At 59.3% G+C, this 27,213-nt stretch overlaps 3 protein-coding genes across 8 annotated transcripts; 2 read left to right on the top strand and 1 right to left on the bottom strand.

Moving 5' to 3' along the window:
* Nucleotides 1–35: 35 nt before the first annotated feature.
* Nucleotides 36–6,322, top strand: ZDHHC16 (zinc finger DHHC-type palmitoyltransferase 16). Of its 5 annotated transcripts, XM_040071614.2 has the most exons (11): nucleotides 36–114; nucleotides 1,892–2,551; nucleotides 2,769–2,963; nucleotides 3,170–3,258; nucleotides 3,455–3,483; nucleotides 3,687–3,820; nucleotides 4,040–4,087; nucleotides 4,673–4,758; nucleotides 5,034–5,157; nucleotides 5,230–5,300; nucleotides 5,639–6,322. In XM_040071614.2, the coding sequence occupies exons 2-11, from the start codon at nucleotides 2,315–2,317 to the stop codon at nucleotides 5,751–5,753; spliced, it is 1,128 nt and encodes a 375-aa protein (XP_039927548.1). In that variant the 5' UTR covers nucleotides 36–114; nucleotides 1,892–2,314; the 3' UTR covers nucleotides 5,754–6,322. The 5 variants fall into 5 exon arrangements, with proteins under 5 accessions (XP_039927548.1, XP_039927549.1, XP_039927545.1 ...); XM_040071615.2 differs by lacking the exon at nucleotides 4,040–4,087; XM_040071611.1 differs by having other exon boundaries at nucleotides 5,034–5,300.
* MMS19 (MMS19 homolog, cytosolic iron-sulfur assembly component) lies at nucleotides 6,274–21,418 on the bottom strand. Of its 2 annotated transcripts, XM_040071609.2 has the most exons (31): nucleotides 21,309–21,418; nucleotides 17,645–17,693; nucleotides 16,829–16,929; nucleotides 15,257–15,342; nucleotides 14,763–14,837; nucleotides 14,142–14,211; nucleotides 13,817–13,945; nucleotides 13,544–13,605; nucleotides 13,177–13,263; nucleotides 12,792–12,866; nucleotides 12,454–12,531; nucleotides 12,040–12,178; nucleotides 11,544–11,698; nucleotides 11,297–11,375; nucleotides 10,913–11,038; nucleotides 10,534–10,615; nucleotides 10,095–10,192; nucleotides 9,582–9,719; nucleotides 9,197–9,352; nucleotides 8,848–8,947; nucleotides 8,588–8,690; nucleotides 8,404–8,478; nucleotides 8,144–8,270; nucleotides 7,960–8,060; nucleotides 7,828–7,884; nucleotides 7,530–7,716; nucleotides 7,335–7,417; nucleotides 7,071–7,235; nucleotides 6,932–6,991; nucleotides 6,715–6,815; nucleotides 6,274–6,639 (listed from the first exon to the last, which is right to left on the bottom strand). In XM_040071609.2, exons 1-31 carry the CDS (start codon nucleotides 21,397–21,399, stop codon nucleotides 6,612–6,614), a joined length of 3,063 nt encoding a protein of 1,020 aa, XP_039927543.1. In that variant the 5' UTR covers nucleotides 21,400–21,418; the 3' UTR covers nucleotides 6,274–6,611. The 2 variants fall into 2 exon arrangements, with proteins under 2 accessions (XP_039927543.1, XP_039927544.1); XM_040071610.2 differs by lacking the exon at nucleotides 17,645–17,693 and having other exon boundaries at nucleotides 21,309–21,382.
* A 164-nt stretch (nucleotides 21,419–21,582) lies between these two features.
* Nucleotides 21,583–26,690, top strand: UBTD1 (ubiquitin domain containing 1). Its single transcript, XM_040071617.1, has 3 exons — nucleotides 21,583–21,658; nucleotides 25,441–25,668; nucleotides 25,860–26,690. Exons 1-3 carry the CDS (start codon nucleotides 21,589–21,591, stop codon nucleotides 26,243–26,245), a joined length of 684 nt encoding a protein of 227 aa, XP_039927551.1. The 5' UTR covers nucleotides 21,583–21,588; the 3' UTR covers nucleotides 26,246–26,690.
* The last annotated feature ends 523 nt before the right edge of the window (nucleotides 26,691–27,213 follow it).

Genomic DNA, 27,213 nt, shown 5'->3' with positions numbered 1-27,213 from the left:
GGGGCCTGCTGGGAGCTGTAGTCCACTGCAGACGGTGCTCCCGGCATACCGTGCGCGGGCGCTGCCCGTGGGCCGGCGGGGCCCGGGCATGGAGGCGGCGGGCGGCGGCCCCAGGTCGGCGGCGCCGGGCGGGGGAGTCAGGGCCTTGCGAGAGGCTGTGGGCTTGTAGGGCTGTGGCTGCCGTGGGGCTGGGCGGCGATACAGAGGTGCTCTGGGGCAGGGAGCGCGGGAGCCGGGAGGCGATGGGGGGGCTTCGTGTGCTGTGGAGCAGGAGGTGCTGGTGCGGACCCGGGATGCAGTGGCGGACTGTCGCCCTGGGGGTGCATTTGGGATGGGAGGTTGTGGGGGGAATGCTGCTGGTCTGGAGGGGCCGGGATGCTGCGGGGCAGGGAGACCCGGCTGTTACGGGGCTGGATGCGGTGGGGCTGTTGGCGTGGGCAGCCTTTGAGGATGGGGCTGAATACCGGAGAGTGCCTTGGTGCTGTGGGGCTGGGTGCCACTGAACCCGGGGAGCCGGGCGCTGTGGAGCCACCGGAGGGTGCCACAGGGCTGCGCCTGGGTGCCTGGACCTGGCGGGGGAAGGCCTCGCCTTTGCCGGGGTGGGGCCAAATCCAAGGTTCCCCACCCCTCGGCTGTGATGCTGCCGGTGCTCATATCTGTGCTGGTGGTTGCTGTCCCATTCCCATGGGCTCGGTGCCCCGCTGGCCCGTGGGGACGGCCATGGGCAGGGTCAGGGATGGATCCCAGTGCCCAGCTGGGCAGGGGAAAGTTGCGTGGCTCTGCCGGAGCCTCATCTCTGTGGTTGTGCTGCTGTCTTCAGGCAGGTGACTGGGGAGAGTGTGTCTTGCTCTGGAGCAGGCTGGCTGCCTCCCCAGTGGTTCCCTGCCTAACAGCTGCCGCTGTTGTAGGTGAGGAAGCTTCTCCGTGGGGCAGGAAGGGGCTGTGTCTTTGGAGGAAAGGGCTGACCTCAACACCTGCTTCTGACTGCAGCTTTGTCTTTTACCACACTGGCAACAAAGGGATGTGTGCCACCCAAAGGCTGCACGGCAGGAAGTTGTTGCTCTGCTTTGCACCTGCTGAGTTTCAAGGAAAAGCTCTTGGCAAGCCAAAGGGGGAATGTGGAGGAGAGGGTGATGCAGACGTTTGCATATCCCACCTCTCTTGTAACAGGGTATAGAAAGTCTGGGCAGGAGCCGTGCTTGTGACGTGGAATGGGCTGCTGGGTCTGGGGTCCTCATATCCAGCAGATCCCAACCTTGGGGTCAGTCCCACGCTTCTCAGGCAGGGTGGAAGAGAGCCCTGGCTCCTTTGGGCAGCCCGTCTGGATGCTGCAGCTTCTGCCCTCACCCTCCCTGCTGCTCTGCAGGGGCTGTGTTGGTGGGCACAGCAGCACAGAGAGACGATCCCTGCTGGAGGGACTCTGAGCTCTGACACCAGTGCCTGGCACCAGACCAAGGCAGGTGCTTGGCTCAGGCTCAGAACGTGCCTTGGCAGGACCCTGGGGCAGCCTCACTGCTTAATATTGATGGGTATTGCCTGCACGGAAGCCTGGGGGGCCCCAGCCCTGCAGATCGTTTTCCCATGTGTGGGGCCAGATCGGGTTCCTCGTCACTCCCAGCAAAGCTCTTGGGCAGGACAAGAGGCTCAGCAGGCAGGGGAGCATGGGCCCAGGGCTCTGCCTGGGCTTCTCATTTGCTAGTGTGTGGCACTGTTCAAGGATCCAGGCAAGGAAAAGACGGAAGTGTTGGGACTCATGCAGTGAGGTTGTGATGTTAGGAGGGTAGCCTCTGCAGCTTGGTCCAGAAGTTGAGGTGAAGGGAAGTAGCATCCTACTTTTTGGAGTTAAGGAGGGACTAGGGGAGGAGGAGTAATCCTGTACTGGCTCCTCCAGGCACTCCTTGTGTGGATTCCCCTGTTCCTGAACATGTTGGGAAGGCTGAAATCATCCCTGGAAATGGCCCAGCATCCTGGATGCTCACACCTTCTCTGGTTTCCTCTGAGTCAGACTCACCGTGTCACTCCCCCGGCCCCCTCCCCGCTGGGAAAGACGAGATGGGACCAGAGAGCACCTGAGCTCAGGTGCTGAGGGGTCTGTGACCCCTTCTCCGTGCAAAGAGACCTCCCGGCGACGGCAGCCCCGCAGCCTCCAGGAGCCCGGGCTCGGCTTCTCCACCTCGGCATCCTTGTCAGTTCAGGGAGCTGCACCACCGGCATCAGCACATCAGGGAGGGGAAACCCCTCCCGAGGGACAGCCAGGCGGCAGGGTGGCCTGCCCACGCCGAGCTCCTGTCCCCCCAGGCGTGGTGTGGCAGGGATGAGGAGCCGGCAGCGGATGTTTGCCGCGGTGATGCGCCTGCTCCTCAAGTGCCTGCGGCTGGGCCGGCGGCGTCGGTTCAAGCTGGTGCGGCAGGTGGAGCAGCTGTGGCACTACGGACACCTCTGCCTCCGCTCCCTGCTCTACAACTCCTTTACCAACGGCGATGTGGTGCTTGACTCTCTCTTCGAGCCGGTCTACTGGCTGGTGGACCATGTCACCCGATGGTTTGGTGTGGTGAGTCCCCCTCCCTGGGCAGGGTACACGTGGTGCTGGGGCAAGCGTGCTGCTGGGGCGATGGGCTCAGGGTTGCCTGTGCTTCGGGCAGGAAGTGAGCTGGGACCTCAGTGTGTGGTTCAGATCGGTTTCCTCTGGCTCTGTCCTGCCTGTGCCTCTCCCCAGGCAGCAAGGGGCAGGCGCTGCCCTCTCCAGTGACCAGGCTCCTTTCCCGTAGGTGTTTGTGGCGCTGGTGATTGGGCTGACGAGCTCTATTGTGGCCATTGTGTACATCTGCCTGCTGCCCCTCATCCTGCAGACCTACACACCTGCCTGGATATGCTGGCATCTCGCCTATGGACACTGGAACCTCATCATGATTGTCTTCCACTACTACATGGCTATCACCACTTCACCTGGGCACCCACCACAGGTGAGGCACCAACTTTGCTCAGCTGGACACTGGGGATCAGCTACGGATGGTCACTGGGAACAGCCTAGTGTTGTTGCTGGATGCCTCTGAATTGGGTAAGCTAGGCTGGGCAGTGCAGAGTGGGGAGGCAGCAGGTAGGCACAGGGGAGAGCAGGAGCGTAAGATGCTTGTTTAAGGTGCACAAATCTCTTCTGACCTGTGCACAGGCCAAGAATGACCTCACTGGTGTGTCCATCTGCAGGAAATGCATTGCCCCTAAGCCAGCTCGCACCCACCACTGCAGCATCTGCAACAGGTAAGGCACCCTCCCTCTTCCTGGGGCAGCCTTGGAACCCCACTCCTCATCCCCTGCCTCAGTGTGAGACAGGGGCCCTTCTTCTCTGCTCTGCCACCTCCTTGCCCTGTCAGTTGTAGCCTGGAAGGTGCCTGTCCCTTCCCAAACACAGCACCTGCACTGGCTCTGACACTGGCACTGGTCTCCTCTCTCCCAGGTGTGTGCTGAAGATGGACCACCACTGCCGTATCCTTCTGCTGTACTAACCGGTGGCACATTCGTGGGAGGGAACCAGCCCTGCTTCCCCCTTTTCTCCCACTCCCTTCTCTTGAGGAGACAGCCAACACAGGAATGAGTGATGGGAACAGGGCCCAGAAGAACCGCCCTGGTCTGTGGGGTGGGTTTGGACCCACGGTCTCTCAGTTACGTACCTTTAACCCCAGAGGTAGCCTGGCTAAACAACTGTGTGGGACACTACAACCACCGCTACTTCTTCTCCTTCTGCTTGTTCATGACCATGGGCTGTATTTACTGCAGCATCAGCGGCTGGGAGATGTTCCGGGATGCCTATGCAGCCATTGAGGTGAGCAGCCTCTCGCCACGTGCCAAGACTGCCTGGCTTCCCCAGGCTGAGCTTGCAGAGCAAGGCTGGGCCAGGCCTGGCCATGTAGTGACTTTGCTTCCCCTCTTCCTTCTCTGGCAAGGCCCCCAGCTGCTCTGGTCCAGTGTGGGTGTGAGGGGAAGGGTCCCTGCCCCACTCCTCTGAGACACATAACTGGTGCCCTGTTTTCCATCCCCCTAGAGAATGAAACTGCTTGAGAAGGAGAGACTGCAGGTGGCTGCCAACCAGGTGGGACATCCCTGCCCCCCAGCTGCTCCAGGCAGTGTGGAGCAGAGCTGCCCTGCAGGCTGGGTCCTGCTTGGGGCTCTGCTCTCAAGGAGCACCCTGTTATCGGAACCAGCCCCCATGTTTGTCTCACGTATCAGAGAGTTGGGGCTGGTCAGGCAGCTCTGCTCTGGCCAGTGCCTCCAGCAGCTTGGGGTCTGCCTCTGTGCACCCAGCTTCCAGGGGCTTGGGCTGGTGACAGCTTCTTGGCATGTGCTGCTCAGGCCATGGTCTCCTGGTGAAGCTGCAGCACTCCATACACATCTTTCCCTGACCACCAGCTGCAGTGTCCTGACCAGTCCCATGGCTGCTCCCTGCCCCCTTACCTCCAGCCCACTGTTCCTTACTCCCATGCCAGCTCTGGGTGTCTGTCTGTCTGTCTTGTGGCTGTCCCGGGCTGCTTCTTCCTCACCCTGGCTGTTGTATTAGTTCCAGCTGCAATCTTTTCTTGGTGTCCAAGCTCTGCAGCAGGGAGGAGTGCAGCAATCCCTGTCTGGCTTCAAGCTGTAAAGCAGTTTGGGTAATCCTCCCCATCTGGTCCTTTTTCAGACATACTACCAGACCCCACCACCCACCTTCTCCTTTCGCCAGCGAGCTTTCCACAAGAGTGTGGTCTACCTCTGGGTCCTGTGCAGGTGAGGGGGCCCAGGGGCTGGGGAAAAGACAGTGAAGCCTGTGACATTGCTCACCATCTATGCGCCTGTAGCTGGGCTTGCTTACTCTGGCACAGATGTCGCTGCCCTGCCAGCCTTTGGGCCGCAGAGGAGAGATTTTGTCTCTGTCACAGGAGATTAGACAAGCTGACCCACTTATGCGGTTGTGGGTGCGGGGAGGCAGCCTCAGCCCCCGGCAGCTGCAGCACCAGGGAAGGAAGGCCTGTGTTCCACCTGCTGTTCCTTGTCATACCTAGCTCGGTTGCACTGGCTCTGGGTGCCCTCACGCTGTGGCATGCTGCCCTCATTACCCGCGGGGAAACGAGCATCGAACGGCACATCAACAGAAAGGAGAGGCAGAGACTGCAGAAGAAAGGCAAGGTGAGCATAGCCCACGGCATGGGGGCTGGCTGGGGCAGAACGAGATGTGATGTGCCTCTCTCTGTCCTGCAGGTCTTCAGAAACCCCTACAGTTACGGCAGCTGGGATAACTGGAAGGTGTTCCTGGGTGTGGATGTGCCAAGGTAAAATCCTGGGGAAGCTGCTGCCTGAGAAGGTGGTAGTTCAGCAGCTCTTGGGGTTGTAGGGAAAACAGCAGTTCTCCTTGGGCTACTGGGGGAGAGGACGACAGTGATCCCACACTCTGCACTGCACTGGGCTTTGTAAGGCTTGGAAGATCTGGATGTCATTGGCCTTGTGCCTCAGAAGCCCTTTCTGGTGACAAGGCGGCCTGCCCAGTACACCTTTGCCAAGAGAATCTCAGCTGAGGACTTCAGCCATTGTGGCAGTTCAGGATATGGATCCTCAAAGCTGAGAGGCACCAAGACTTCACCTTTTGGCTGTGGCCTCACTTTCCCCACAGGCACTGGCTCACTCGTGTCCTGCTGCCCTCTCCTCACCTGCCCCACGGGACAGGCCTGAGCTGGGACCTGCCTCCCTGTGTGACGGAGCAACGCGCGCCACTCCTGGCCATCTGAGGCCCTGTGCTCTGGACATCCTTTCCCACGGGCAGGGGAGTGCATGGGAAACCTGTTCTGCTGCTGCTGCTTCCTTTGGCCAAAGTGCCTGGCAGGAGGCTGGCATGTATCGCTGACTGGAGCCAGAGCCATGGGAAACTCTGTGGACAGTGTTGGTGCCTGGATGCCTGCCCTCAGGCAGCCCAGGGGCAAGGTGGCAGAGCTGCTGCTCCCTGCTCCAGCTGATGGTGCTGCCCCTCAGCACAGGTATGGGCCAGCACTGGCCCAGCTCAGCTCCCTGAAGGGCTGGGCGTAGAGGATGGCACTTCCACCCCCAAGTGCACCCAGGGGAGTCTTTTTAAGACTATCTACTAAATACTGTGTTTTTTTAAGGGAGTCTGTTTTTGTTATCTTGTGAGGGACATGGACTTGTGGGGATGGGAGAAGAGGGACCACAATGTTAAAAGGGGAAGAAGGGCCTATAACCAGCATACACAAAAGCACTGAGGACTGAGCCTGAGCTGCATGGAGACCCTCAGAGCATTATCAAAACAGATATATTTATTCTTCTGGCACATGGGTTGTCACACACCACATGTGCACAGACCTGTCCTCTCCAGTCACATGTGATGGGGTCTGTTCATCACTCTTCCTGGCTGCAGCAGAGGGTGGGCAAGCCACAAGCAGCACAGCTCCTTCCCTGCTGCAGGTGCTGGGGAGGGACTGCAGTGAGGGGTGTTGTCTGCTGGCCTGCACGCTCCAGCCCTAGCACTCGGGGCAGTCCTGGGCTCTGAGGATCCGTGGCATCAGTCGGATGACTTGGTGGCTTAGCGAGGCGCTGGTCAGACTTGGTCAGCAGAGGGAGGGGACACAGGGCGCTCACCTGCCTGGGCTCCCGAGCAGGAACCTGCAGGGACAAAGATAGTACTATCAGCCATGTCCCCTACACGCCAACACCCCCTCAGCAGCTGCTTCCACGCACCATTCTCCACGTGCTGCCACTGCTTCCTTCCGCACCAGCCTCTTTTTGTCATCCAAAGGCTTGGCCAGCGCCCGGATAACTCTGCCCTTGTATGGGAGCAGCTGTAGGACAGAAGGGGCTCTTTGTGAGAGAAATGGATGCTGGCTGGCCCCCAGGAGGGACCCCCTTGCCCCTCTGTATGCAGGAGCAGGCACCAGGGGGCTGCAGAAGCACTTACCACTGGTGTGGGCAGACAGGTGAGGGCATGGGCACAGCGCAGGGCGGCGATGCGAACAGCCTGGAACAGACAGGGATGAGGGCAGCACAGAGGGCAGGAGAGAGGGGCATTGCAGGGAGGAAGGAGGGGATGCACACACCATGGTGGGGCTGGAGGTGAGGTCGAGGAACTTGGTGACCAGTGTGTTGACATGCAGGCTCATGACCTGAGGAGCTTCGAGCAGCAGCGGGTGGAGGCAGCTCAGTGTGGAGAGCTGTACTACACGATCTGAGCAGGACAAGGCCTCGAGCAGGAGGGGCAGCAGCTGCAGAGAGAGGGAGAACATGGGAGTCATGAGTAACCCCAAACCATGCGCTCCACAATGTCACAGCTCACCCTGCCTGCCACGCAGGCTGGCCCTTACCGTGGGCAGTTCTGTCACCAGCACAGGTTTGGGGAGGTGGTTGAGCACATGGGACAGGCCCTTCAGGTAATTGGCCTTCACGTCTGTGGAGAGCAGAGATGGTTACAAGCTGCCTGCAGAAGGAGGGGATGCTGGCTCAGGGTACCTGGTTAAAGGCTCAGGGGTGGTGAGGCTGGGCTGGGGGTGGCCACTTACCAGGGCCAGCCCCATGGAACCCCTGCACCAACTTGGGGACGTTGTCAGTGAAGAAGCGCTGGCGGAACATGATGCGCATGTCAGCGTGGCAGCCCTTGTGCAGCACGTCTGGGGACTCGGCCATGAGCAGGGAGAAGCCATCGGCTGCGGCAGGGCCCAGCTCCGTGTCACCCAGCAGGCCCAGCAGCTGCGAGGGAGAAAGCCCTGAGACAGGGAGCCCTGCTGCTGGGGATCTCCAGCCAGCCATGGGGAGGCAAGGCAGGTTTCTTGGACATCACCTAGCCCCACCACCACATACCTTGTCTGTCAGGCAGGAGCTCAGGGGGTGGTAGCGCAGCACCAGGGCTTTGGTCACCTGTGCAGGCAAAGCAGTCAGTGCCAGGCTGGGTCCCCCAGCTCCCCTGCCCCACGCATCCAGGGCAGGCCTTACCCAGAGCAGCAAGGTGAGTGCCTGTGTTCGGCGGGGCCCCTCCGCAAGGCTGGGCTCCATCCTGTTCATTGCAAGCTGCAGGATTTCATCCAGCTGCTGCCCTGGGAATGGAAGGGACAAGCTGAGCCATTCCCCCTGGCAGCAGTGGGCAGGGACACCTGGCATCTGCCCCAGCCTCCCTTACCTGCTGGGTGCTTGTTCACCAGCCCTGCAAAGCACTTGGCAGCTGTGGTGGCTGTAAAGGGACAGTTGCAGGAACAGCTCAATGCCAGCAGCTCCCGGAGCAGCCATTCCTGCTGAGGGATTGCCACCTGAAGAGACACAGAACATGTTACGGCCCAGGGCTGCAGCTGCTCCCTCTGTCTGTCCCTGGAGCTCGGTGTGGATAGAGCCTGGAGGGTGCTCGGGTAGGGCTCCTCTCCACCCTGCTCCCCATCAACGTACATTACGGGGCAAGGAGCAGACAAAGGCCATGAGGAGGGCAACCAGGCGTCTCTGTGCCTCCAAGCACTCCCCCTCCTGCAAGGGAAGAACAGTGTCCATGTCATCACAGTCCTTTCTGCCAGGCTGTACCAACATCCTCATTTCCAGCCCATTCTGGTGCCCTAGCCCCAATCACCAAACATACCCCGAAAGGCTGGAAGGAGCAGGGAAAACTGTTTTGGGGTAGGAAGGAGACCTCTCCATCCAGAAAGAGGGGCACCACATGAGACACACTCTGGGCAGCCAGCCTTGGAGAAAAAAGACACTGTAATGTGCTGCTCTGGAAGGGTGACTGGAGACCTCCCAGGAGGCACAGGGTCGCCCTGTACAGATAGCAGCAGGGGGCATGCAGCCTGCTCCCTCCCCACAATGGAACACCCTGTTTCCTGCCCTAGCTTCACTCACTCAGGGCTCAGGTGAGTAGTGGCAGCACTGATGACTGGGATCATGGCAGCCAGCACCTCTTCCTCCAGCAGTGTCTTGCCTGGCAGTCTGTGGGTGCTCTCTGCAGGTAGTGGGAGAATAGAACTTGCTGGAGCCTGCTGTTCAGAGGGAGGAGGCAGACACAGCCCCCTGAACACACACCAGAATGGGGCAAGGCTCTGGGACAGAGGCAGGGAGCAGTGGAGCCCACTCTTGAGGGCCATGGGTGCGAAAAGGCATCGGCAGCAGCAGCACTGATTGCAGGATCAGAGACCCTTGAGAGCCTGGGAGTTGCCTGCTGTCCCCTCTCCCACTGCAGCCCTGCACTTACCTTGCATGGCTGCCTGCACAGCCATGGCCAGCAGGCACGGCACAACCGTCTGGTGGAAGTACCAGCAGCCCTCGGCATCCTGTTGGCACTGCAGGGCCACGCGGTGCAGGCTCTGGCACACGGAGACCATGTCCTGGGTGTTCCTGGCCTCAGTCCCTGCAGGGCAAAGTCACCAAGTCAAACAGCCTCAGCACCCAGCCTCCTGATCTGCACCAGGATCCTGGGACAATGCAGCTCTTCTGACCCACTCCACCAGCGGGAGTCACAGCCCAGGTGTGGGTTCCTTGTAGCATTGCCATTCCAGCTTTCTCCCAGCCATCACCAGTAACACAGGCAGCTCCTGCCCAGACACGCTCTGTGGAGCTGCCTGCATCAGCTGCATTACCTTTCTGCACCTTCTGGAGATGCTGTAGCAGGACAGGGACGGTCTCCCTCACGATGCTGGTATGGGTGGACACGGCTGCCAGGGCCTGCAGGCAGCGCTGCTGCAAGGAGTGGTGGTTGTGGTAGCTCTCCTCCCGATCTGAAGAGGAAACACACCTCAGAGGGGGACCTGGGGACACCCCACCCAAAGGCAGTCAGAGCCCAGACCGTGCCAGGGCAGATGGGGTGAAGCAGCACAGCAGACACAGCCCACGCCAGGCTCGAGACACTCTGCCTGCTGTGCAGCTGGGCAGCTCCTTCCCACGAGGGTGACCCTGGCCACACAAAGGCTCGCTACTAGACCAACACAGCACAGCACAGACCCTGTACCAGCACACAGGGCCAGCGCTGGGAATCCCCGAGGACAGCCACTGACCTACACCACATAACACAGCCCCACTGCCTGGCAGGAGCCCAATGGGGATGGAAAATGCTTTACCCCAAAACCAGTCACCACTTGCTTTCCCAGCCCTACCTGACTGCAGCTCCTCTTGAAGCCTGGGTACCATGCGTCCAGATAAAACCTTTGGGTGGGTGGGGGCCAGGGATCCAGCTGCCTCCATTGCTGCTTCACTGCCGTGGGAAAGAGAGTAGAAAAGGTGATGCAAGCTCTGCAAATCCAGGGCTGCTGTACACCAGCTGCACAGACATGGCCAGAAGGTGTCTCCAGAACCCCATTTCTCAGCAACTTGCCTTTTTCACCTTTCAGGTAGGCACAGCAGAGCCCCCTGCTTTGATAGGCTTAGACTTTCTTATTTCCAGCCCATTAATTGTCTGGTTTATCCCACATAGTCATCTTGTTCAGAGAGTTCCTGTGCCTTCCCTCAGACTACAGCCCCTCTCTGCAGCAAAGCCAGGCTTTGTTCCTCCTCCCAGAGCGTGGGTGACTGCAATGATGCCAGCCCAGCCCTCACCTGCTCTGGGAATCCTCCTCATGCAAAGCAAGACGGATGAGGTGGTCCACAACTAGCTCCAGATCAGAGGAAGACAGGAAGCCTGGAACAAGAGCCATAGAGAAATCCTACCCTTGAGCAAAGGCGAAGATGCTGGTGTGCTGGACAGGATCCTTCCCTCTCATCCAGGCCAGCAGCAATGCAGCAGCACACCAAATGCCAGAGATACAAGGTGCCCAAACAGGCAAGAGAGAGACCAAATGTCCCTGGAGCTCACGTAGAACATGCTGCCGCTACTCCTGTGCACTTACAGGCAGCAGACAAGCATGTCCCAGCAGCCACCATGTCTCTTAGAAGAGAGTGACACCTCCCTCTGTCTCAAGTGAAAAAAGGCACCAACCTTGCAGGGAGCCCAGGACAGTCAAAGCCTTGATCCCAACCAGCTGCAGCTGCACACTGGGATCCACCAGCGCCGAGAACACCACAGAGCAAACCGGGGCTTGGAGCGACAGCAGAATGCTCTCATCTGGAGAGGGGGGCATGGAATCACTGCCTGTGCCTGGCTGTCACCACAGCCACCATCACAGCACTGGACAGACCCTTTCTGGGGTGCTGCATTGGATACCCAATCATGCAGGGGATGTCCCTATGACATGGCAGAGGCTCACACATGCAGCCACACCGGCCAGTGAGTTTTCCTTGTCTGTCAGCACTCAGGAAAAGTGAGGTCAGAGCCAGCAGCCCTTGGGACACAGGTGCCTGCAGAGTGACCAGCCGTCCTCACCTTCTTCCACATGTCCCCACTTCTGCTGTAACTCCAAGAAGCCTAGCAGCATTTCCAGGATTGTCCTCCTTTGGCTGCTCTGCAGGGACACAAAGGTGTAATCCAGATCATTGTCACTGCTGGGACAGAGCTTCACCTCAGCCCAGCACCACGAGGCCACACGATGCCCACGGGATCTCTACCCACAGCCAAGGAAGAGTCCTCTTAGACACCCTGCTGCTCCCCAGGCCCCGTGGGTGCCCCTCACCTGCGTGTGCTTGGTGTACTGCTCCAGCAGCAGGGGCAGGACACTGTGGCTGATGCGGTGGTAGGTGCGGAGGGAGGCTCCCGCTGCTGCCTGCAAGAGTTTGGCACTGGGCCACACCAGCTTCATGTCGGGCTCACACAGATGGTGCCTGCAATCTGAGATAGGCTAGGCGTCAGCTGCACCGGCACAGAGCTCCTCTGCCTCGCGTGCGGGGACACAGCTGATAGCGGGGCTGGAACGTGCTGCCAGCATGCAGCTCTGAGCTGCAGCACAGCATAGCACAGCTGAGCAGCTTCCCGCAGCTACAAGCACACAGACAGTGCAGTCACAGCAGAGACAGACGCAGCTCTATCCCCTCATCCTCCCTTCCTGCAGCCCATTACCTTGGAGAAGGCAAAAGTTACTGTAAGGACTAGAAAGAGAAGAGGCTTGAAAGAGAAGAGGAAGGCAGATCTCTACCCAGGAGGATGCTTTCAGGCCTGTCTCTTATAGCTACCTTGGAGGATGCTGCTGAGGAAGGAATCCAGCAGATCCTCAGAATCAGAGCTGAGCACGGAGCGGGAGAGGCAGGCAGAGAGAGCATGCAGTGCAGCCAGGCATTCCATCTCAATCTTCTCGCTCGCTGTCTGGAACACCTGGAGGAAAGGTCACAGGATGAGCTGAACACCATGCCGACAACAACCACAGGCCTCAGGCTCCTGCCTCATTTCCCCACACAATTTGAACATGCAGCAGGGCACATTCAAGCCACACAGACACGCTGATAGGGCTGGCCTGTCCCCTCCACTTTTCAGCCAGGGCACTCCAAGGTCACAGGTGTGGGCTGCTGGGACATATGGGGCTCACCCAGCCTGGTTGAGAACTCCTGCTCAGCAGAAGCCCAGGCACGGTGGAGCCCTGCAGTACTCACCTCTCTGCGCAGGGATGACCAGAGGCTGGGAAGGAATTCCTGCAGCTCCTTCTGCCCGTAGATGGCACAGCAGGCAGTCTGCAAGAGGGAGCCAGGATAAAGCATCACAGAGAAGTCAGTAATGGGAGGACACGGTGCCGGGACACTGCTCATGCTGAGCTGCACAAATCACTCGAAAAAACCAGGAAAGAGTGATACAGGCCAAACCAGGACTCTGGAAATTGTGGCTCTGCAAGGGGGAGTCTCTGGCTGGCAGGGAGAAGGGCTCAGAAGTGGCTGGTAGCTGCTACTGCCACAGATCAGCTGTAGGCTGAAAGGAGTAGGGGATCTCTCCTTACCAAAGTCTGCAGCGAATCAAGCTTGGCACTTTGCAGTTCTGAGTCCAACTTCTCAATAAGCAGAGGGAGAAGGAACTGCAGAAAGAAGCACTTTAATTCAGCCCATCCCTTGCAGCACCTTGTCCATGGCTCTGCAAGGCTGCAAGTTCAGCCTCTGCCAGGAGAGCAGAGGTGGAGGGATACCTGCAATAGGCAGCCCCTTCCCAGGGAGTCAGTCAGCACCCTCCCCATGACCAGCCCCAGCATGAGACAGGGCTGCCCAAGTGCAAGCTCCTGGTCCCAGTCACTCCTGTCCCAGAGTCAAAGCAGGAGCTGCAGTACTATGAAAGGCAGCCTGTGCTCAGGGAACAGTGAGGTGCTCAAGAATCCCCAAGGAGCTTTGTACCTCAGCAAATTGGGGTGTAGAAGCCAGGACGGCCCGGAGGCTCAGGATCAGGTCTTCCCTCTGGATGCCATGAGGATCATTGGGGGGCTGGAAAGGAAGCAGGTCACACACCAGTCAGGAAACATCCCAACCCAGCCATCAGCCAAGGCTGCATCACTTCATCTCCAGCAAAGCAGCAGCAGTGCCAGTCACTGCAGCTAGCTTGGCACCAGCCTGTCAGCCTGGGTACCACAGCTCACGGCTGAACACTGCCCAGCCAAGACCCTTGGCCACCCTCTCATCCCGTTCCCTGAGGGGCACAAAACTCCCTAAGAGAACACCAGAAGGAAATAAGGAATAGGCTGTGGCATACAGCAGAATCACTCACCGGAGTAAAATCAATAGGGAAGTAGCAGGATGTAACTTCAAACAGCTCTTCTACAAAGGGACCTGCAGACAGAGGAGAGAGGGGGTAAGCAAATATATTGGGCAAGAAAGGCACAGCAGCTATGTTTGGCACCCACAACAGGCCAGCTCTGCAGCTTTTAAAGCATGTTAGGGACCACCCCAGGCCTGGTCAGACCCAAGAGCCATCCCTCCAACAGCTCAAAGAAAAGGGACATGTCTCCCAGTCATCTCTGCACGGCAGGTTTAGGCTCACCCAGGGCATAGTCCTTGGCAATGAGATCACGCACAATCTGGAAGGCCACCAGCAGATTGCGGGGATCCTTCTCCCCATCCATGACCTGGATGAAGCCGAAGGTGAAGTTGGCACCCAGGCCTTTCAGCTCTGCAGAGAGAACAAGAGTGAGGAGGTGCAGGATATCAGACCTCACAGCATGGCATTACACCAGCCCAGCTGCCCCAGCCCCATAGCCCTTTTCCAGGTCTCCCAGGCAGAGCCACAGAGCCCTGAGAGAAGGTGAAAGTGAGTCCTCTACCCAGCCTCAACAATTCCAGAGAAGCTCTGCCATCTGCTACCTCACCTTCCTCTCTGGTGCTCATGAAGTTGGTGATGATGCTGTAGACTGTGTGGCGGTCCAGCTGCAGCAAGGACTGAAGGGAGGAGCAGAGCAATCAAAACATCCTCTACACATGGCAGCACAGCTACCCACTACCCCACAGGCAGCACGTGCCCTCAGGAGAGAGCAGGACCCCCAGCAGCTCAGCTGCTGCTTCCGGGCACAGAGATCCCATTTATCACATGCAAATTGTGCACATAACTATGCAATGGCACATGAACATGACTGTGTCCCATCACTGCATAAACGCACTATCAGTCACACAAGGGCCACACATGCTGCCCAAGGCACTGCCAGCAAAAACAATCTTAAATGTGAGGAGAATTGGACTGGGGGCACTTATACACAGCCTGGAGAACGCAACAAAAGGAAATCATTCCCCTAGGGCTCGGAAAAGAGAGGACAACGGCCAAACAGGATTCTCGCCTACTGCCTGTGTCTCTTGCAGGGAGCCAAGCTGTCTCTGAGCTCTGCAAAAGCACTGCACTGTGCTGAATGTGACCAGTCCTCAGGGCAGGCAGGCCATCCCCAGACACATAGGGAGCAGAGATCAAGGACAGGAGGATAGGAAATCACATTACTCACCTGCACATGTACCTCCTGGAAGATGGCTTTGAGCACAGACACTGCTAGCCCTGGGGACAGCACCTCACACATGCTCTGGGGACAGGATGAGAAAAGCAAGAATAGGATACCGTGACAGCAGCCACATAACAGAGCTCCTGCCTCCATGCAGCAGCTGCCTGCAGGATCATCTTCCACAAGAGGGAAAGCTCACCACCCCCTCCCTCCCCAGACAGAACAGGACAAGATGCCCATCATCTGTGCTGCTCCCCAGAGTGGCCAGGGAATCCTTGCCCCAGTACCAACACAGGGCAGGAAATCAAGACAGTCTCCGGTCTCTGGCTCCTCTGCAAGAGGCACAGCAGAAGAGAGGAGACAGGCAATGTTGCCAGATGGGCTGACAGCCCAGCCAGGCCCTGCTTGACACGCTGCTCCAACCCCTACCCAGGTGTTGCACCTCCCTGACACTGCTCTGGAATGCATCCCAGCACTGCGGGCTGGGGGTGTGAGCTCACCAGTGCTCGGAGTCCCTGGAGCACCGAGGGAATCACCAGGTGATGATCTTGCAGCCGGCTCTCATAGAACAGGACCAGATGCAGTACTGCCAGAAACAGACACCAATGCATGTCAGCCCTAGGAAATGCAGCTGCTAGCTGCTGGCTGCTGACTCCAGCTCAACCACAAGCTGATGGATTTAGAGTGAGCACATCTTGCACTGGTGAATGGGACAAACTGCTGCTGTTGGGTGCGCCCACCTGGCTCCAACATCTTTGTTCTCTCCTTGTAAGCAACCCACGCCTAACTGCAGCAGGGCAGCAGCCACCTCTGGCTGCTGCAGAAGTGCTGGAGCTACCCAAGAGGCATTTGCCCTGGCCTGTCCGGACATGTGGACGCAGACGCCAGCAGCCGAGTGGCAGTCTGCTCAGCGGAGACTAGAGGGTGTCATGGGGTGGGGCACAGGGTTGGGGCAGGAGTTCTGGCTTCCTCGCACTTGGCTCCACAACACGTTCCTGGCCCCTGAGTCACGGCCACGGGCGCCTGCACACCCCAGCCCTGGGGAGTGGTAGCAGGAAGCAGACTGGAAGAGCCGGCTAGCAGCATCCTGTGCCCACAGCTGCTGCAGAAACTCAGCCCCCCAGGAGGCAGCCTGACGCAGCGCTTGAGAAATTACCTGCGTGAGCAGGGACACGAGGCTCTTACACAGCTCACTCCCCTTGCTCAGCTGCCCTGAGCCTCTTTTTTCCTCAAGTATCCACACTGAACCTCCCCACCTCTGGCTGTACCTCTAAAGTACCCCAGTTCCCATTAATCATCACACCTGACTCCATCTACTGCAGTAGATAAGGTTCTATGCACAGCTGCTCTCAGCCCTGCCTGGCTCCAGTCAAAGAGAACCAAATTCCAAGGACTAAGCATCTTTTACTTCCATCCTCCCCTTCCTCCACCTTACTTATAGCTAGGCCCTCTATCTAGCCAGCCTGCTGGTGTAAGTTCAGCTTCCCATCTCCAAGGTCCCCAAGCCAAAGCTTGTTAGCACTTACTGGCTTTCCCTGCTGCCAGACAGCTTCTATGGGGCAGCTGACCTTCCCCCTGTGCCCGTGAACAGGGCATCTTCCCCTCCCCACTTCAGTCTCCCACTTCACTCTCATCCTTACACTGATCCCCTCTCCTCCCCAGGCCCCACAGTTCCCCCTGCATTAACCTGGTCAGGCTGCAGGGCTGCAGTGTGACTGGTGTGTGAAGGACGGTCTTCCTGCTCTGAATCATCACCCAAGGATTCTGACATACAGATGTATCCCAAACATGCCCCATGTGGCGCTGAGCACACCTGGGTGTGCAACACCCACACAGTGTCAGGGGCCCCAGCTGTCCAGGGATTTGGTGTTCAGACAGTGACCTGAACTGTGTAATGAGGTTAGCAAAAAGACTGCAGTGCAAAGCCTTGTGCCCTCCTTGGACTTTGACTCTTAGGGACGTACAAAGTTGTCACAGTGTTAAATCAATCCCTTTGCCAATTGCAGGACAGATATTTTAATGGTACAGGCTTTGTCCCCTGTCAAACACTCAAGGGCCAGAAAAGCCCTTACCTTCCTTCTCCTGGAGCAGGGAGTAACACTGGAGCAGGACTTGTGACAACAGCTGGATGCCTCGCCCTCGTGTCCGGGGTTCTGTGTTCTCCAGGGAAAACCTAGGCCAAGAGGGGAGAAAGCCCAAGAAGTCTGCTGTGAGCAGGTACATCCAAGCAGGAAGCACATCCTGAGCAGGCACATTACAAAAACAAAGAGGTGCTGCTCTGTGGGCCCAATCATGTCTGACTTGCTGGCAGAGTGGAAACAGACTCCTCTCCTCCTGTCTGTGCCGCATGTGTGCACTCAGCCCCAGAACAATGCAAAAGAAATCCAAGTTCTCAAGTCAGACCAGAGAAATTGCTCTTGCACCATGCTCCCAAGATCACAAAAACTTCTTACAGTGAGGCAAACCCAGCTTGGGAGAAATGAGCCCAGGCTATGACAGTTTGGAGACAAAAGCAGAAGCTGAGTGCCAGCCAACTTGTGACACGGTGTTGAGCAGCTGTGTGCTCAGGCAGCTCCTGCTGCAGATAGCCCCAAGTGAAAAGTGCCCTGCAGTTTGCTGCCTGCCACAGCATCTCTCCTCTGTCCTGGTAGAGCAGCTAGAGCAGCTCCGGCCTTACTCTTTCCCAAAGAGCTCCCACGTCCAGGGAGGGCAAAGCAGTGCCCAAGCCCCATCCTGTGAGCAGACAACACCCTGCCTGTTGTAATGCGTCATCCAGTGCTGAAGCTCATGCTGGAGGAGCACACTTGTCCTTCTAACTATGCCTCCTTGTGGGAATGTCCCCTGCAAGGCCCCTACCCGATGTAGAACTTGCATAAGGCTTCTCTTACCCCAGAGCTTCCACGAGCTGCAGCACTGTCCACCTTCCATCTTTCACCCCTGGAGAAAGGAGGTAAAGAGAGTGAACCAGAGAGACTATGCAGGCATGTTCCTGGAGATGAATGCTGGGAAGCATCCCAGCACCGCAGTGGGTAAGGCTGGTTGGTGCTGACTCCTCACCAAACACCAAGGGAGCCATGGAAGCAGCCAGGTGGAGCTGCTTCCAGCCCTGCCTGCAAACACCTCTGAGACTGAGAGCCAAGAGGAGACAGCTAGGGAGGAACTTGCCTGCACTTTGCCTCACCCTCTCCCTGCAGCATGGCTGTATGTGTGGCTCCTAAGAGAAGTCTTGCTGTGCTCCACTCCACTGAGATTCTAAAACCCCCTTCTCTAATGTGAGCATGCCTGAGGAGACAGAGGGCAGCTCTCCAGGGGCTTCCTGAGGGAGAACTGGCTGAACAAGTAGCCCAACACTCAGTTTCCCACCTTGACTCCATCATCTCCACGCTGTGCTGAGCAAGATCTGCACAAACTTCTTCCAAGATGAAGGGCAAGGAGAAAGACAGTTTTGTGGTCAGAGGGAGATAAAATGCTGGGATTCCTGGAGTCTATTTCCAACTCTGACTCAGATTCCTTGCCAGGTTGCCTCATTCACCTTGTGCCTCCATATTCTTGCAACTCAACTGGGGGAAGAGTCACTCCTCAGGAGGCTTTGGTGCACCTTACAAGAACCTAGGCAGAAGGGCAGGTTCTCCATTACTGCCACCCATTGCCCATGTGGCACCTTCCGAGAAGGAAAGCTCTCTGTATGTCCTCTGCTCAGGGGTGGCCCGCAAGGGACTACCTTACCTTCAGACCCCTAAACTGCAGCTCAGGTGTCGAGTGACATTGCTGGAAAACACCCCTCTCTGCCTGGACAAAAAAGCATTCCTCCACAAAAAACCCAAATCACCTGGCAGTCACTGAGACCCACTGTCTTTGTCCAGGGGCACTTCTGGGCACTCTGGAGGGACCTGCTCACCTCTTTGTCCTGCTGAACTGACATGACTGACAGGGCACCTACCTCTCAGAAGCCAAAAGTTTCACTATGGGCTTTCCCAGGCCTTGTTCCAGCTAGTGTCTCGTGCTGTTGCAAGCACTTACTGTCTCTTCCTAAACAGTTAATTCCAGTATTAAGACACACTGCTCATCACAGAGCTGTCTCTAGGGATGGAATGACTGTTTTCTGACAGTGTGTTCTGACAGCAGGCAGTCCTGACTCCAGAGACAGAGCTTTCAATCCTGCCTGGCACAGCAGGGAGAGGGAACCTGAACTGAGAAACAGAACAGATAAGGGGAGCTGTGTGGAAAAAGAGCCCAGCAGGTCTCAGAATTGACAGGCACAGATGGAACAGAGGATGCCCTCAGAGACAGCTGTGATGTTTGTGATGTGCTGGCAAAATTTCTTGCAGAATAACAACAGCAAAACAACAAGCAGATGCTGTGTACCAGCCAAAGCAGAGTGGGCTGCAGAGAGAGTCTGGATGGCCCCTCCACATCCAGCATCCCAATATCTTGCTCTGCAAGCTCATGAAGAGTCCTTGTGCCTCTGCATCATCACAGAAAAAGTCTGAGACAAATGCCGTCTCTGTGGCCAGGTGCTCTGCCTCTGTGTCTGCAGAGAGTGAAAGCAGCTCTACACAAAGCTTCTGGTCCCCTACTCAACAGGAAAGAGCTGCAGTGTGATGGCTAAACCACAGTCAGGGTACCGATATTCCCCATGGTCAGCAGCAGCAAGGTCAGCAGCTCCTTTGCTCAGCCCAGCGAGGGAGCTCCCTCTGTTCTCAGGGACTCAGGTGTGATCAGCCTCACCTCACATGACGTGGCCACCCCTGCCAGGTACAGCCTGTGAGCACGGTGTGCTCGTGGCCAGCGCCACACAGGCCACGGCGTGAGCGCCAGCACAGCTAATTGGACCCGCCTCATCAGCACGGCAGGCACAGTGGTGAGCCCCTGAAACCGCTGCCTCCACATCTGGCAGCAGCACACATGCCCCAAGGTTAATGAGGCACCTTGAATCCCTTTACCAGGAGGGGCTGCCTCATTATTCTGGGATTCCTGTAGTTCCCAGAGATTTAACAGAACCGAGCAATTCAGCCTGTGCTGGATTGCTACTTGGAACCAACCTGCTCTCTTTCCTGGCAGGTCTGTCCCCCTTTCACTGTCCTTCTAGGTGTTAGTCACTTTTGGAGGCCTTCCACTCGTATCCTCCATACCCTCAAAATATAAGCACAACATTCACAGAGAATGCGTAATGGATCCTGTAACAGCAGTAACCTTCTCTCCCCATTCTTTAAGAAAGATGAATTCAGCCTCCTTCTGCCACCCACTGACCCATGCAGCCCTACCTGCACATGACAGCACCAAGGCCTTTCTGCCACTTGCCAAGCTACGCTCATTTTAGTCCTCAGCAGCAAATTGGGGAAGCTCAATGTGTTTATTTACAGCAATTGCACAATGGCCATGAGCTTAGAAAAGACCTCCCTTTTTGCTCAAGGATACACAATGCAATTTAATCCTTTCTGATGTGTGGTTCTGTACGAGGTCAGAGGGGCTCAAGGACACTTGCCAGCCCCACTGTTTGTGAAGGCGGCTTTGTCACAAGAGCCACACGACGGAAAAGAGCTGGGGGGAGCAAGTGGGGAGCAGTTCTCTTTGTACGTCTTCCAAGAAACAAAGCTCTCTTGGAGGCACTTCTCTAACATGACATCAGGTGACAACAGCAATTCTAAGGTTATCCTTCCCCACACCTACCCCAAATATGTCAAAGACTGTGCAACCCTTCTGCAACATCTTGAATGTCGCATAGTGTAGTGAATTTTGCCAAATTTCCTTAGCGTTCTCTTCACTCTGTGTTACATGGGCCACTGGGTCACCTTCCTGTTTTGCCAGCACATCTCATCACCAAGACACAACAGAGCAGTTCGCAAGCCATCAGGCCTCGGGAAAGGTCTATAAGCTACCTGTCTGTGTAATGTAAAATATATATAAATAACCCTTCTTGGCTTTCCGAGCTTCTTCCTGAAACATGCTGAAGCCACTGCCTACAAACACAAAAGCACCACCTTTATCTTTAGAAAGCCTGAGGTACATTCCTGAAGCTGTAACTACCCTAATGCAACAAAGTCACCCAATTGCTGCTCCAAGCAGAAGGATAAATTATCTGACAACAGCAAACACCTCAAGCCCTGCTAGGAAAGGGGGAGGAACCACAGTGAGGGCAGTCTGCAACCATCCCACGGTTACTCAGCAAGGCCACGAGCTCTCTTCCCACTGTCGATTTCTCTGCCACCCACATCTGTCTCGCTCCTGGAGCCTCTCACCCTCTCGGCTGTCCCACTCTTAGCGCACATCTTGGCAGCGCCGAGCTGCAGGCCCTACCCTATCCACTCCCACGTGCCCTGCCCCGCACGGCAGCCTCACAACCCACAGGGACGCTCCGTCCCGCGCCTCCACACCCTGCCTTGCCTTGCCTTGCCCAGCCCTGCCCAGCCCCGCAGCCCCACGCTTCCTCCCAAACACCTCCCCACACCGCCACGACCCGCCCGTGCCCACGCCCGCCCCAGGGCCAGCCCAGCCCAGCCCGGCCCCGCCGCCGTGCCCACGCCCGGCCCCGGCCCCGCCCCCGCGCGGTACCTGCCGCCACCTCCGCGGCGCGGCCGTCCTGCTGCCCGGACACGAAGTCCCGGACGGAGGCGGCGAGCGCCTCCGCCCCGGCCGCCGCCATGACACCCGCGCGCAGGGCCGCGGCCCGGCCCCCCCGCCCCTACCGCGCGTGCGCGGGGGCGGTGCCGGCGGTCACGTGCGCCCGGGGGGGCGGGGCGGCCCCGCGCGCTCACCGGGCCCCGCGCGCACGGGCGGGCGCAGCGCGGAGCCGGCGCGGCCCCGATGCCGAGCGCCGCCGGTCGGCCCCGCCATGGGCGGCTGCGTGGGGCGGCAGCGCCGGGAGCGGCCCGCCGCCGGCGGCAGCACCCGCAAGAGAGCAGGTGAGCGGGGATCGTCCCCCACGGCTGGGCAGCCCCGCGATCGCGGGCACCGGGGCGGGGGGGGGGCGTCCGGTGTCGCCCTGGGGGTGGCGCGGGAGGAACGTGGGCACCGGAGGGGCGCAGTCCGCCACGGGACGGCCTCCCCTCGCACAACCCCGGGAGCCGCTCGGTGCCCTCGGGGTTCCCGGACCGCGGAGATCCCGGTTCGGTGCGCGGCCCCGGGAGCGGACGGGAACCGCAGCTCTCGTCCCGGCGCCCCGGAGGCTTTGTGGGGTCGGGGCTGGGGTGCGCAACGCGCCCAGCCGAGCCCTGCCGGTTCCCGGCTCCTCCCGGGAAGTGCTGTCCGGGGAGGACTGCGCGGTGCCGGATGCTCCCGGTCTGGGCAGCGTCCCCCGGCGCGGCTCGTCCCGCGAACGGCAGGGTGCTGCCTGCTCGGGGTCGGTGCTGTCCCCTACACCCGGATGCTGCCGGCGGGCGCGGGGCTTCGGGAGGTGCGGGTAGGGCAGGGAGCGGCTGCGCCCGTCCGGAGAGCGGCGGGGCTGGTGCAGCCCCGCGGACCCCCGGAGTTACCGGCAGCCGAACACCCGGGTGCCCTGAGGCGCTTCCCCGTGATGCCGTGCCGGAGGGTCCCGGAGGCCGCGGGGATGGGTACGGTGGACTCTCGGCGGAGAAGCCGTGGGCTGGTAGGATGAATCACGCCTTTCCCTTGCCGCCTCCCCGGTCGGTGCCGTCGCAGCCGGTAATTACCGTGTTTATGGCAGAGCGGTAGTGGGCGGTGGGAGAGGAGGGGCAGGAAGCGTGTGCTCGGGACGGGACGCCCCTGCCCTCGCCTGCAGCTGCGATGAGGGAGGGGAGGGCGTTTTCCGTGGGACGGTGCCCGCCGCTCCGGCAGCGCATGCAGGGTGCCGTGGCTGCCGGGCCAGGCTGTGCCCGTGCCTGTGCCGTGGGCAGCCGCCCCCGCCGCGCGGGGCTCCGGGTGTGCCAGCCTGCCCCGGGGATGCCCTGCTGCCATGGACTGGGGTGATAGCCTTCCCCACCCCGACACACTTTGCCCCCCAGGAGTGCCTTCTTGTGGGTATCAGTGAGGCCTGGGGTCTCTGGCTGACTGTTCCCTTAGCTTGGTGAGCTCTGAGGCCTTTGCCTTGTACCTCAGGCTGCTGTGATTGGGGGTGGGGTCAGATCCTAACATCTGGATCTGTGTGATCCCCTCCCGTGCCTCGCAACAGCTGGCTGCAAAGCCCGTGTTTCCATCCCCACTTGCTCTCTTGGAATGGGTCATGGTCCTTCCTGGTATGCTGCTGCTTTCCTGCAGTATGTCCCTTCCTGGGAGAGCAGGGCTGTCCCTTGTGCCAGGTGCCCTGGCTGCTTCCTGCCTTTGCTTGCATGGTGCCACCAGCCCTTGGGAGCTGCTCAGCAAGTGATGGAGGATGAAGCAAGGCTACAGCTGCCCTCACCAGCAGTATGTGGACACTGCCCTGGGTCAGCAGGTCCCAGTACACGAGGACCTACCATCAGCGGGGAGGGGGACTCTGCTTGCTCCCCTCTGCTGCCACGGGGGCCCTGCTAAGCAGCCCATCTGCCTGGCCAGCTCCTGCCCTGGCTGGGGCTTGTTGTAACCCCCTGTGGAGGGGTCCTGCAAGGCCTCCCAGCAGCAGGTGACGGCATTGTCCCTGGTGTGGCCAGCTTACCGCAGCAGGAGCTGGGGATGCCCATGGTACACAACATCCCAACCCTGCCTGGCTCGGGAGTGGACCAGCCAGCACTGCTGGAAGCAGTGGTGTGTGCCATCTGGCTGACACCTTCTCTAGGGCCTCCAGGACCTGTCAGCTGGGGCTGCCTAAGGCTCCTGCTGGCAGGGAGCAAGCCCAGGGCAGGGAAGCCTTCGGGTGACATCCTCCTGCCTGGGGGTCCCTCACCAGGGCACCGCGGGGGGCTGAGCCACGGGCAAGGTGCTGCAGGCACAGGGCAGGAGGCAGCAGGCTGCTAGCCAGATCCTGTTGCCTCGAGTCCAGGCACAGCGAGCGGATGGACCTGTCTGGTGGTGCTGCCGTGGAGGGTTGCACAAGGGGCCAGGAATAGAGCAGCAGGAGGTGATTAGAAGGTGCAGGCCTGGCTGGGCGGTAGCAATAAATAGACGAAGCTTAAGCCCCTGCCTACCTGGGCAAGGCTGCTGGGCATGCCTGTACACACGAGGCAGTCACAGTCTGTTCCTGCTCCCTGCCACAGCCGACCCCCACAGCCCCAATCCTGCTGCCTCTCCTGGGCCAGCCTCTTCCCTTTGTTGCAAGCAGAGCTGGGAGAATGCTGCTGACTGGGAGTGCTGGCCAGGAATCCTGGCTTTGAGGACATGTGCCCCAACCTGGTGGCCACAGCAGTGTAGGGACATGATCCCAGACATGTCCTTCAGGCTGGCTGTGGACACGTCTCCACTGCCCTCCTGGGGCAGGTGTTGCCTCTGACCTTGCTGTGTCCTATGGTGCTGCAAATCCCTCTGGCCCAGCACCGTGACTGCTGAATCCGCAGCACTGGCTGCAGCCGCCTGCCCTTGCTCCTCCAGGGATGTGGGCAGGATGCTGCCAGCCAGGGATGCTTGGTGCCCAGCCCTGGGGTAGCCGAGCACCCGTGTCCCTTGGGGACCCCTTGGGGTGGGTGCTTGCTGGGAAGCAGATGCTTGCTATGCTGGCTGCAGTGGTCTTGGGTGGGGTGGGGCAAGGCTGGTACTACTGAGAGGGTCACGTAGTGCCTTGTGTCACCACACGCTTGCCCAGGAGCAGCTGCCTGGGGAACTTGGCTCAGCACACAGCTGGCAGTGGTGGCTGTCTCCAGTGGCTGGGGTGTGTGGCATCACCTTGCCTGGCAGATCGCTGTGTGGGCACAGGCATCTTCCTGCCCAGCTGGAGCCTCACTTTCCCCTCATCCTGTCCCCACAGGAGGGGTGCTGCCTGGCCAGCTCAGGGAGAGGGGTGACAGGAAGGAGCTGTTGTTATTCATTGTCCCCAGCTCAGCTGGGAGTGACACTCCTTCCTGCCCCACGTGTCCGGCCTGGCTGTGGGGCCGATGGGACAGGGCTGTTCCCACAGATCCACAGCCCAGTGTAGTGAGGGCACAGTGATCTGGGACTCACATTGGGGTGGCTCAGATCCCTGGGCAATGCTGCCTGCTGAGGGTCCATGGGGATGCGGCTAGGGGCTGTTTTGGGGAGAGCCAGCCCAGTTCAGCCTGTTGCTGGGGCAGCTGCAGTCTGGCAGCGATGCCCTCTGTCCCTCTGATGCCCGGGACACTGTGTGCCTGCTATCTTGCCTGCAGCTGGTCCCTGTCACCCCCGGGGTGGGCAGAGGGGACGGTGAGGTCCTGACCCCCCTTTGCTGCAGCTCAGCCTTTGTAATCTCCTTCTTGTTCCCACTCACCAGCTTATTTCCTGGCTAATTCCCCAAGCTATAAATACTGCTCTGCATCAAAGGGCCCTGAGGCCCTGTGGCCAGCCTACGGGGCAGCAACTGGTCCCCCAAACAAGGAAGCAAGAGCCCTTGTCCCCGCTGAGGGCAAAGATTGTCACTTGGGACAGCAACTGCTGTGGGGCCAGTGGGATCTTGGGCTGGGCTAGCTTTAGCCCAATTACACCTGGCAACATTGAGGGCCGTTCTTCACTGGACAGGGTGATCCCTCAGACTCTTGCTGGGGTGCAGGGGGTCCCCAGGAAGAACCTGTGGGTATGGGGAGGTGGGGGGCTCAGGACCCAAGGGGAAACCCTGTCCTTTGGCTGAGTATCCTGCCCTCTGCAGGCCGCAATGAGCCCCTGAAGAAGGAGTGTCCCAAGTGGAAGAGTGACTACCCCATGACAGACGGACAGCTGCGCAGCAAGCGGGACGAGTTTTGGGACACGGCACCCGCCTTTGAAGGTCGCAAGGAGATCTGGGATGCCCTGAAGGCAGCTGCCTATGCTGTAGAAGCCAATGACCACAGCCTGGCCCAGGCCATCCTCGATGGAGCCAGCATCACCCTGCCCCATGGTGAGGGTCAGCACTGGGGGTTTGGGTGGGGTGTGTGCTGAGTACCCCATATCTGGGGTCCCAGGCTGGAGTTCCACCTGCCATCCAGAGCTCAGCACAGCCAAGGGGAGTAAGGCAGGCTGTGCCACGCTGCTTGGGGTGGCCCTGTCCCCATTTGGGAACATCTTAGCATCTTATCCTGCTGTCCCCAGGGTCCCTGACGGAGTGCTATGATGAGCTGGGCAACCGGTACCAGCTGCCCGTCTACTGCCTCGCGCCCCCCGTCAACCTGATCCTGGAGCGGAGCGAGGAGGAGGCGGTGGAACCGGCTGAACCTCTGCCCAACACCCGGCGGGAGTTCACCCTCAAGGTGCGCCTCTCCACCGGCAAGGACCTGCGGCTCAGCGCCAGTATGAGCGACACCATTGGGCAGCTGAAGAAGCAGCTGCAGGCGCAGGAGGGCATTGACCTGGCCTGGCAGCGGTGGTTCTTCTCAGGCAAGCTGCTCACTGACCGCACACGACTGCAGGACACCAAGATCCAGAAGGATTTTGTTGTGCAAGTGATTGTCAACCAGCCCCTTCCACCCAGGAACTGAGCAACCCCTACTCGTTGAGGGGAGAGGGCAGGGGGCTGGGGGACAGTGGCACCTCTGGGGGTTCCCTGTGCTGAGTTCCGGCCCATCCGGAGCTGTTCCTGCTTCCCCCTGAGGCTGTCCTCCACACAGGTGACTCCCCCAGGGAGGTCTGCATGGGGCTGTGCCACCACGGTGGCTCCCCTTGGCTGGGGACACGGGCAGGCGCCGTGTTTGCTGAAGGAGGTTCGAGACCAAATGTCTCCGGGGCTGGGGCTCCTCTGCCAGGCTGTGCCGGCAGGGGGAGGCTGTGACCCACTGGGCTTTGCCTTCCCCCTGGCCAGGAGACCCGTGGGGTGCTGGGCTGGGTGGAGATGTCTCCCCTCTGTACATAGTCTGTATTTATCAATAAAGCCTTTTCATCCTTCCTCTGGCCTTGGGGACAGGCTGGAGGGGGCTGTAACCCATAGCCACGGGAGGTCCCTGTGTCTGTCCTGTTTCTGCTCCCATGTCGGAATGGGCACAGGGTGGTCAAGGGTAGCCTGGACACCCCAGCTGTGTTCCTTAGTGCCACCCTGACCCTCTCCTGCTAACTCTGGCTGTTTGCCTGCTGGGACCCTTCTCCAGCATTGTCCCATTGTCATCCCAGCTGCTTCTCAGTGTGGGGTCACCACATCCCTTTCCTGGTGCTTCCCCTCTGGAGGTTTAAGCTCGTGTCTGCCCTTGAGCTGTATGGGACAGTCTGTGGAGGGGAACAGTCCCAAGACTGCCTTCATGGCTGCCATGGCCTGCCCTGGTGAAAATGGTAAAATTGTGTCTTTCTGCTGTGGGAGGCTGTCACACCCATGGGACAGGGCACCCAAGGGTGGCCCTGGCAGCTGCCCAGGAGGGTAACAGTGACGTGTAGCTGTCCGTCCCTCCCCCGGGTCCTGTGCTGGTGGACGGTGCCCAGCGCATTAACTGTCCCAGCACAAGGCAGTGTTGGCCTCATC

The sequence above is a fragment of the Hirundo rustica genome, chromosome 8 (assembly GCF_015227805.2).
Source record: "Hirundo rustica isolate bHirRus1 chromosome 8, bHirRus1.pri.v3, whole genome shotgun sequence".
Classification (NCBI taxonomy): Eukaryota; Metazoa; Chordata; class Aves; order Passeriformes; family Hirundinidae; genus Hirundo; species Hirundo rustica.
This window is presented reverse-complemented; position numbering and strand designations above follow the sequence as displayed.

Coding starts and splice junctions, on each gene's coding strand:
- ZDHHC16 (XM_040071611.1), top strand. CDS start 2,315: ATGAGGAGCCGGCAGCGGATGTTTGCCGCGGTGATGCGCCTGCTCCTC. Junction 2,552..2,768: donor TCACCCGATGGTTTGGTGTG/GTGAGTCCCCCT, acceptor CCTTTCCCGTAG/GTGTTTGTGGCGCTGGTGAT. Junction 3,484..3,686: donor GAAGATGGACCACCACTGCC/GTATCCTTCTGC, acceptor CCCCAGAGGTAG/CCTGGCTAAACAACTGTGTG.
- MMS19 (XM_040071609.2), bottom strand. CDS start 21,399: ATGGCGGCGGCCGGGGCGGAGGCGCTCGCCGCCTCCGTCCGGGACTTC. Junction 15,343..16,828: donor CCTGCTCCAGGAGAAGGAAG/GTAAGGGCTTTT, acceptor TGTTTCTGGCAG/TACTGCATCTGGTCCTGTTC. Junction 7,717..7,827: donor GCTCCTGCCTGACAGACAAG/GTATGTGGTGGT, acceptor TCTCCCTCGCAG/CTGCTGGGCCTGCTGGGTGA.
- UBTD1 (XM_040071617.1), top strand. CDS start 21,589: ATGGGCGGCTGCGTGGGGCGGCAGCGCCGGGAGCGGCCCGCCGCCGGC. Junction 21,659..25,440: donor CAGCACCCGCAAGAGAGCAG/GTGAGCGGGGAT, acceptor TGCCCTCTGCAG/GCCGCAATGAGCCCCTGAAG. Junction 25,669..25,859: donor CAGCATCACCCTGCCCCATG/GTGAGGGTCAGC, acceptor TGCTGTCCCCAG/GGTCCCTGACGGAGTGCTAT.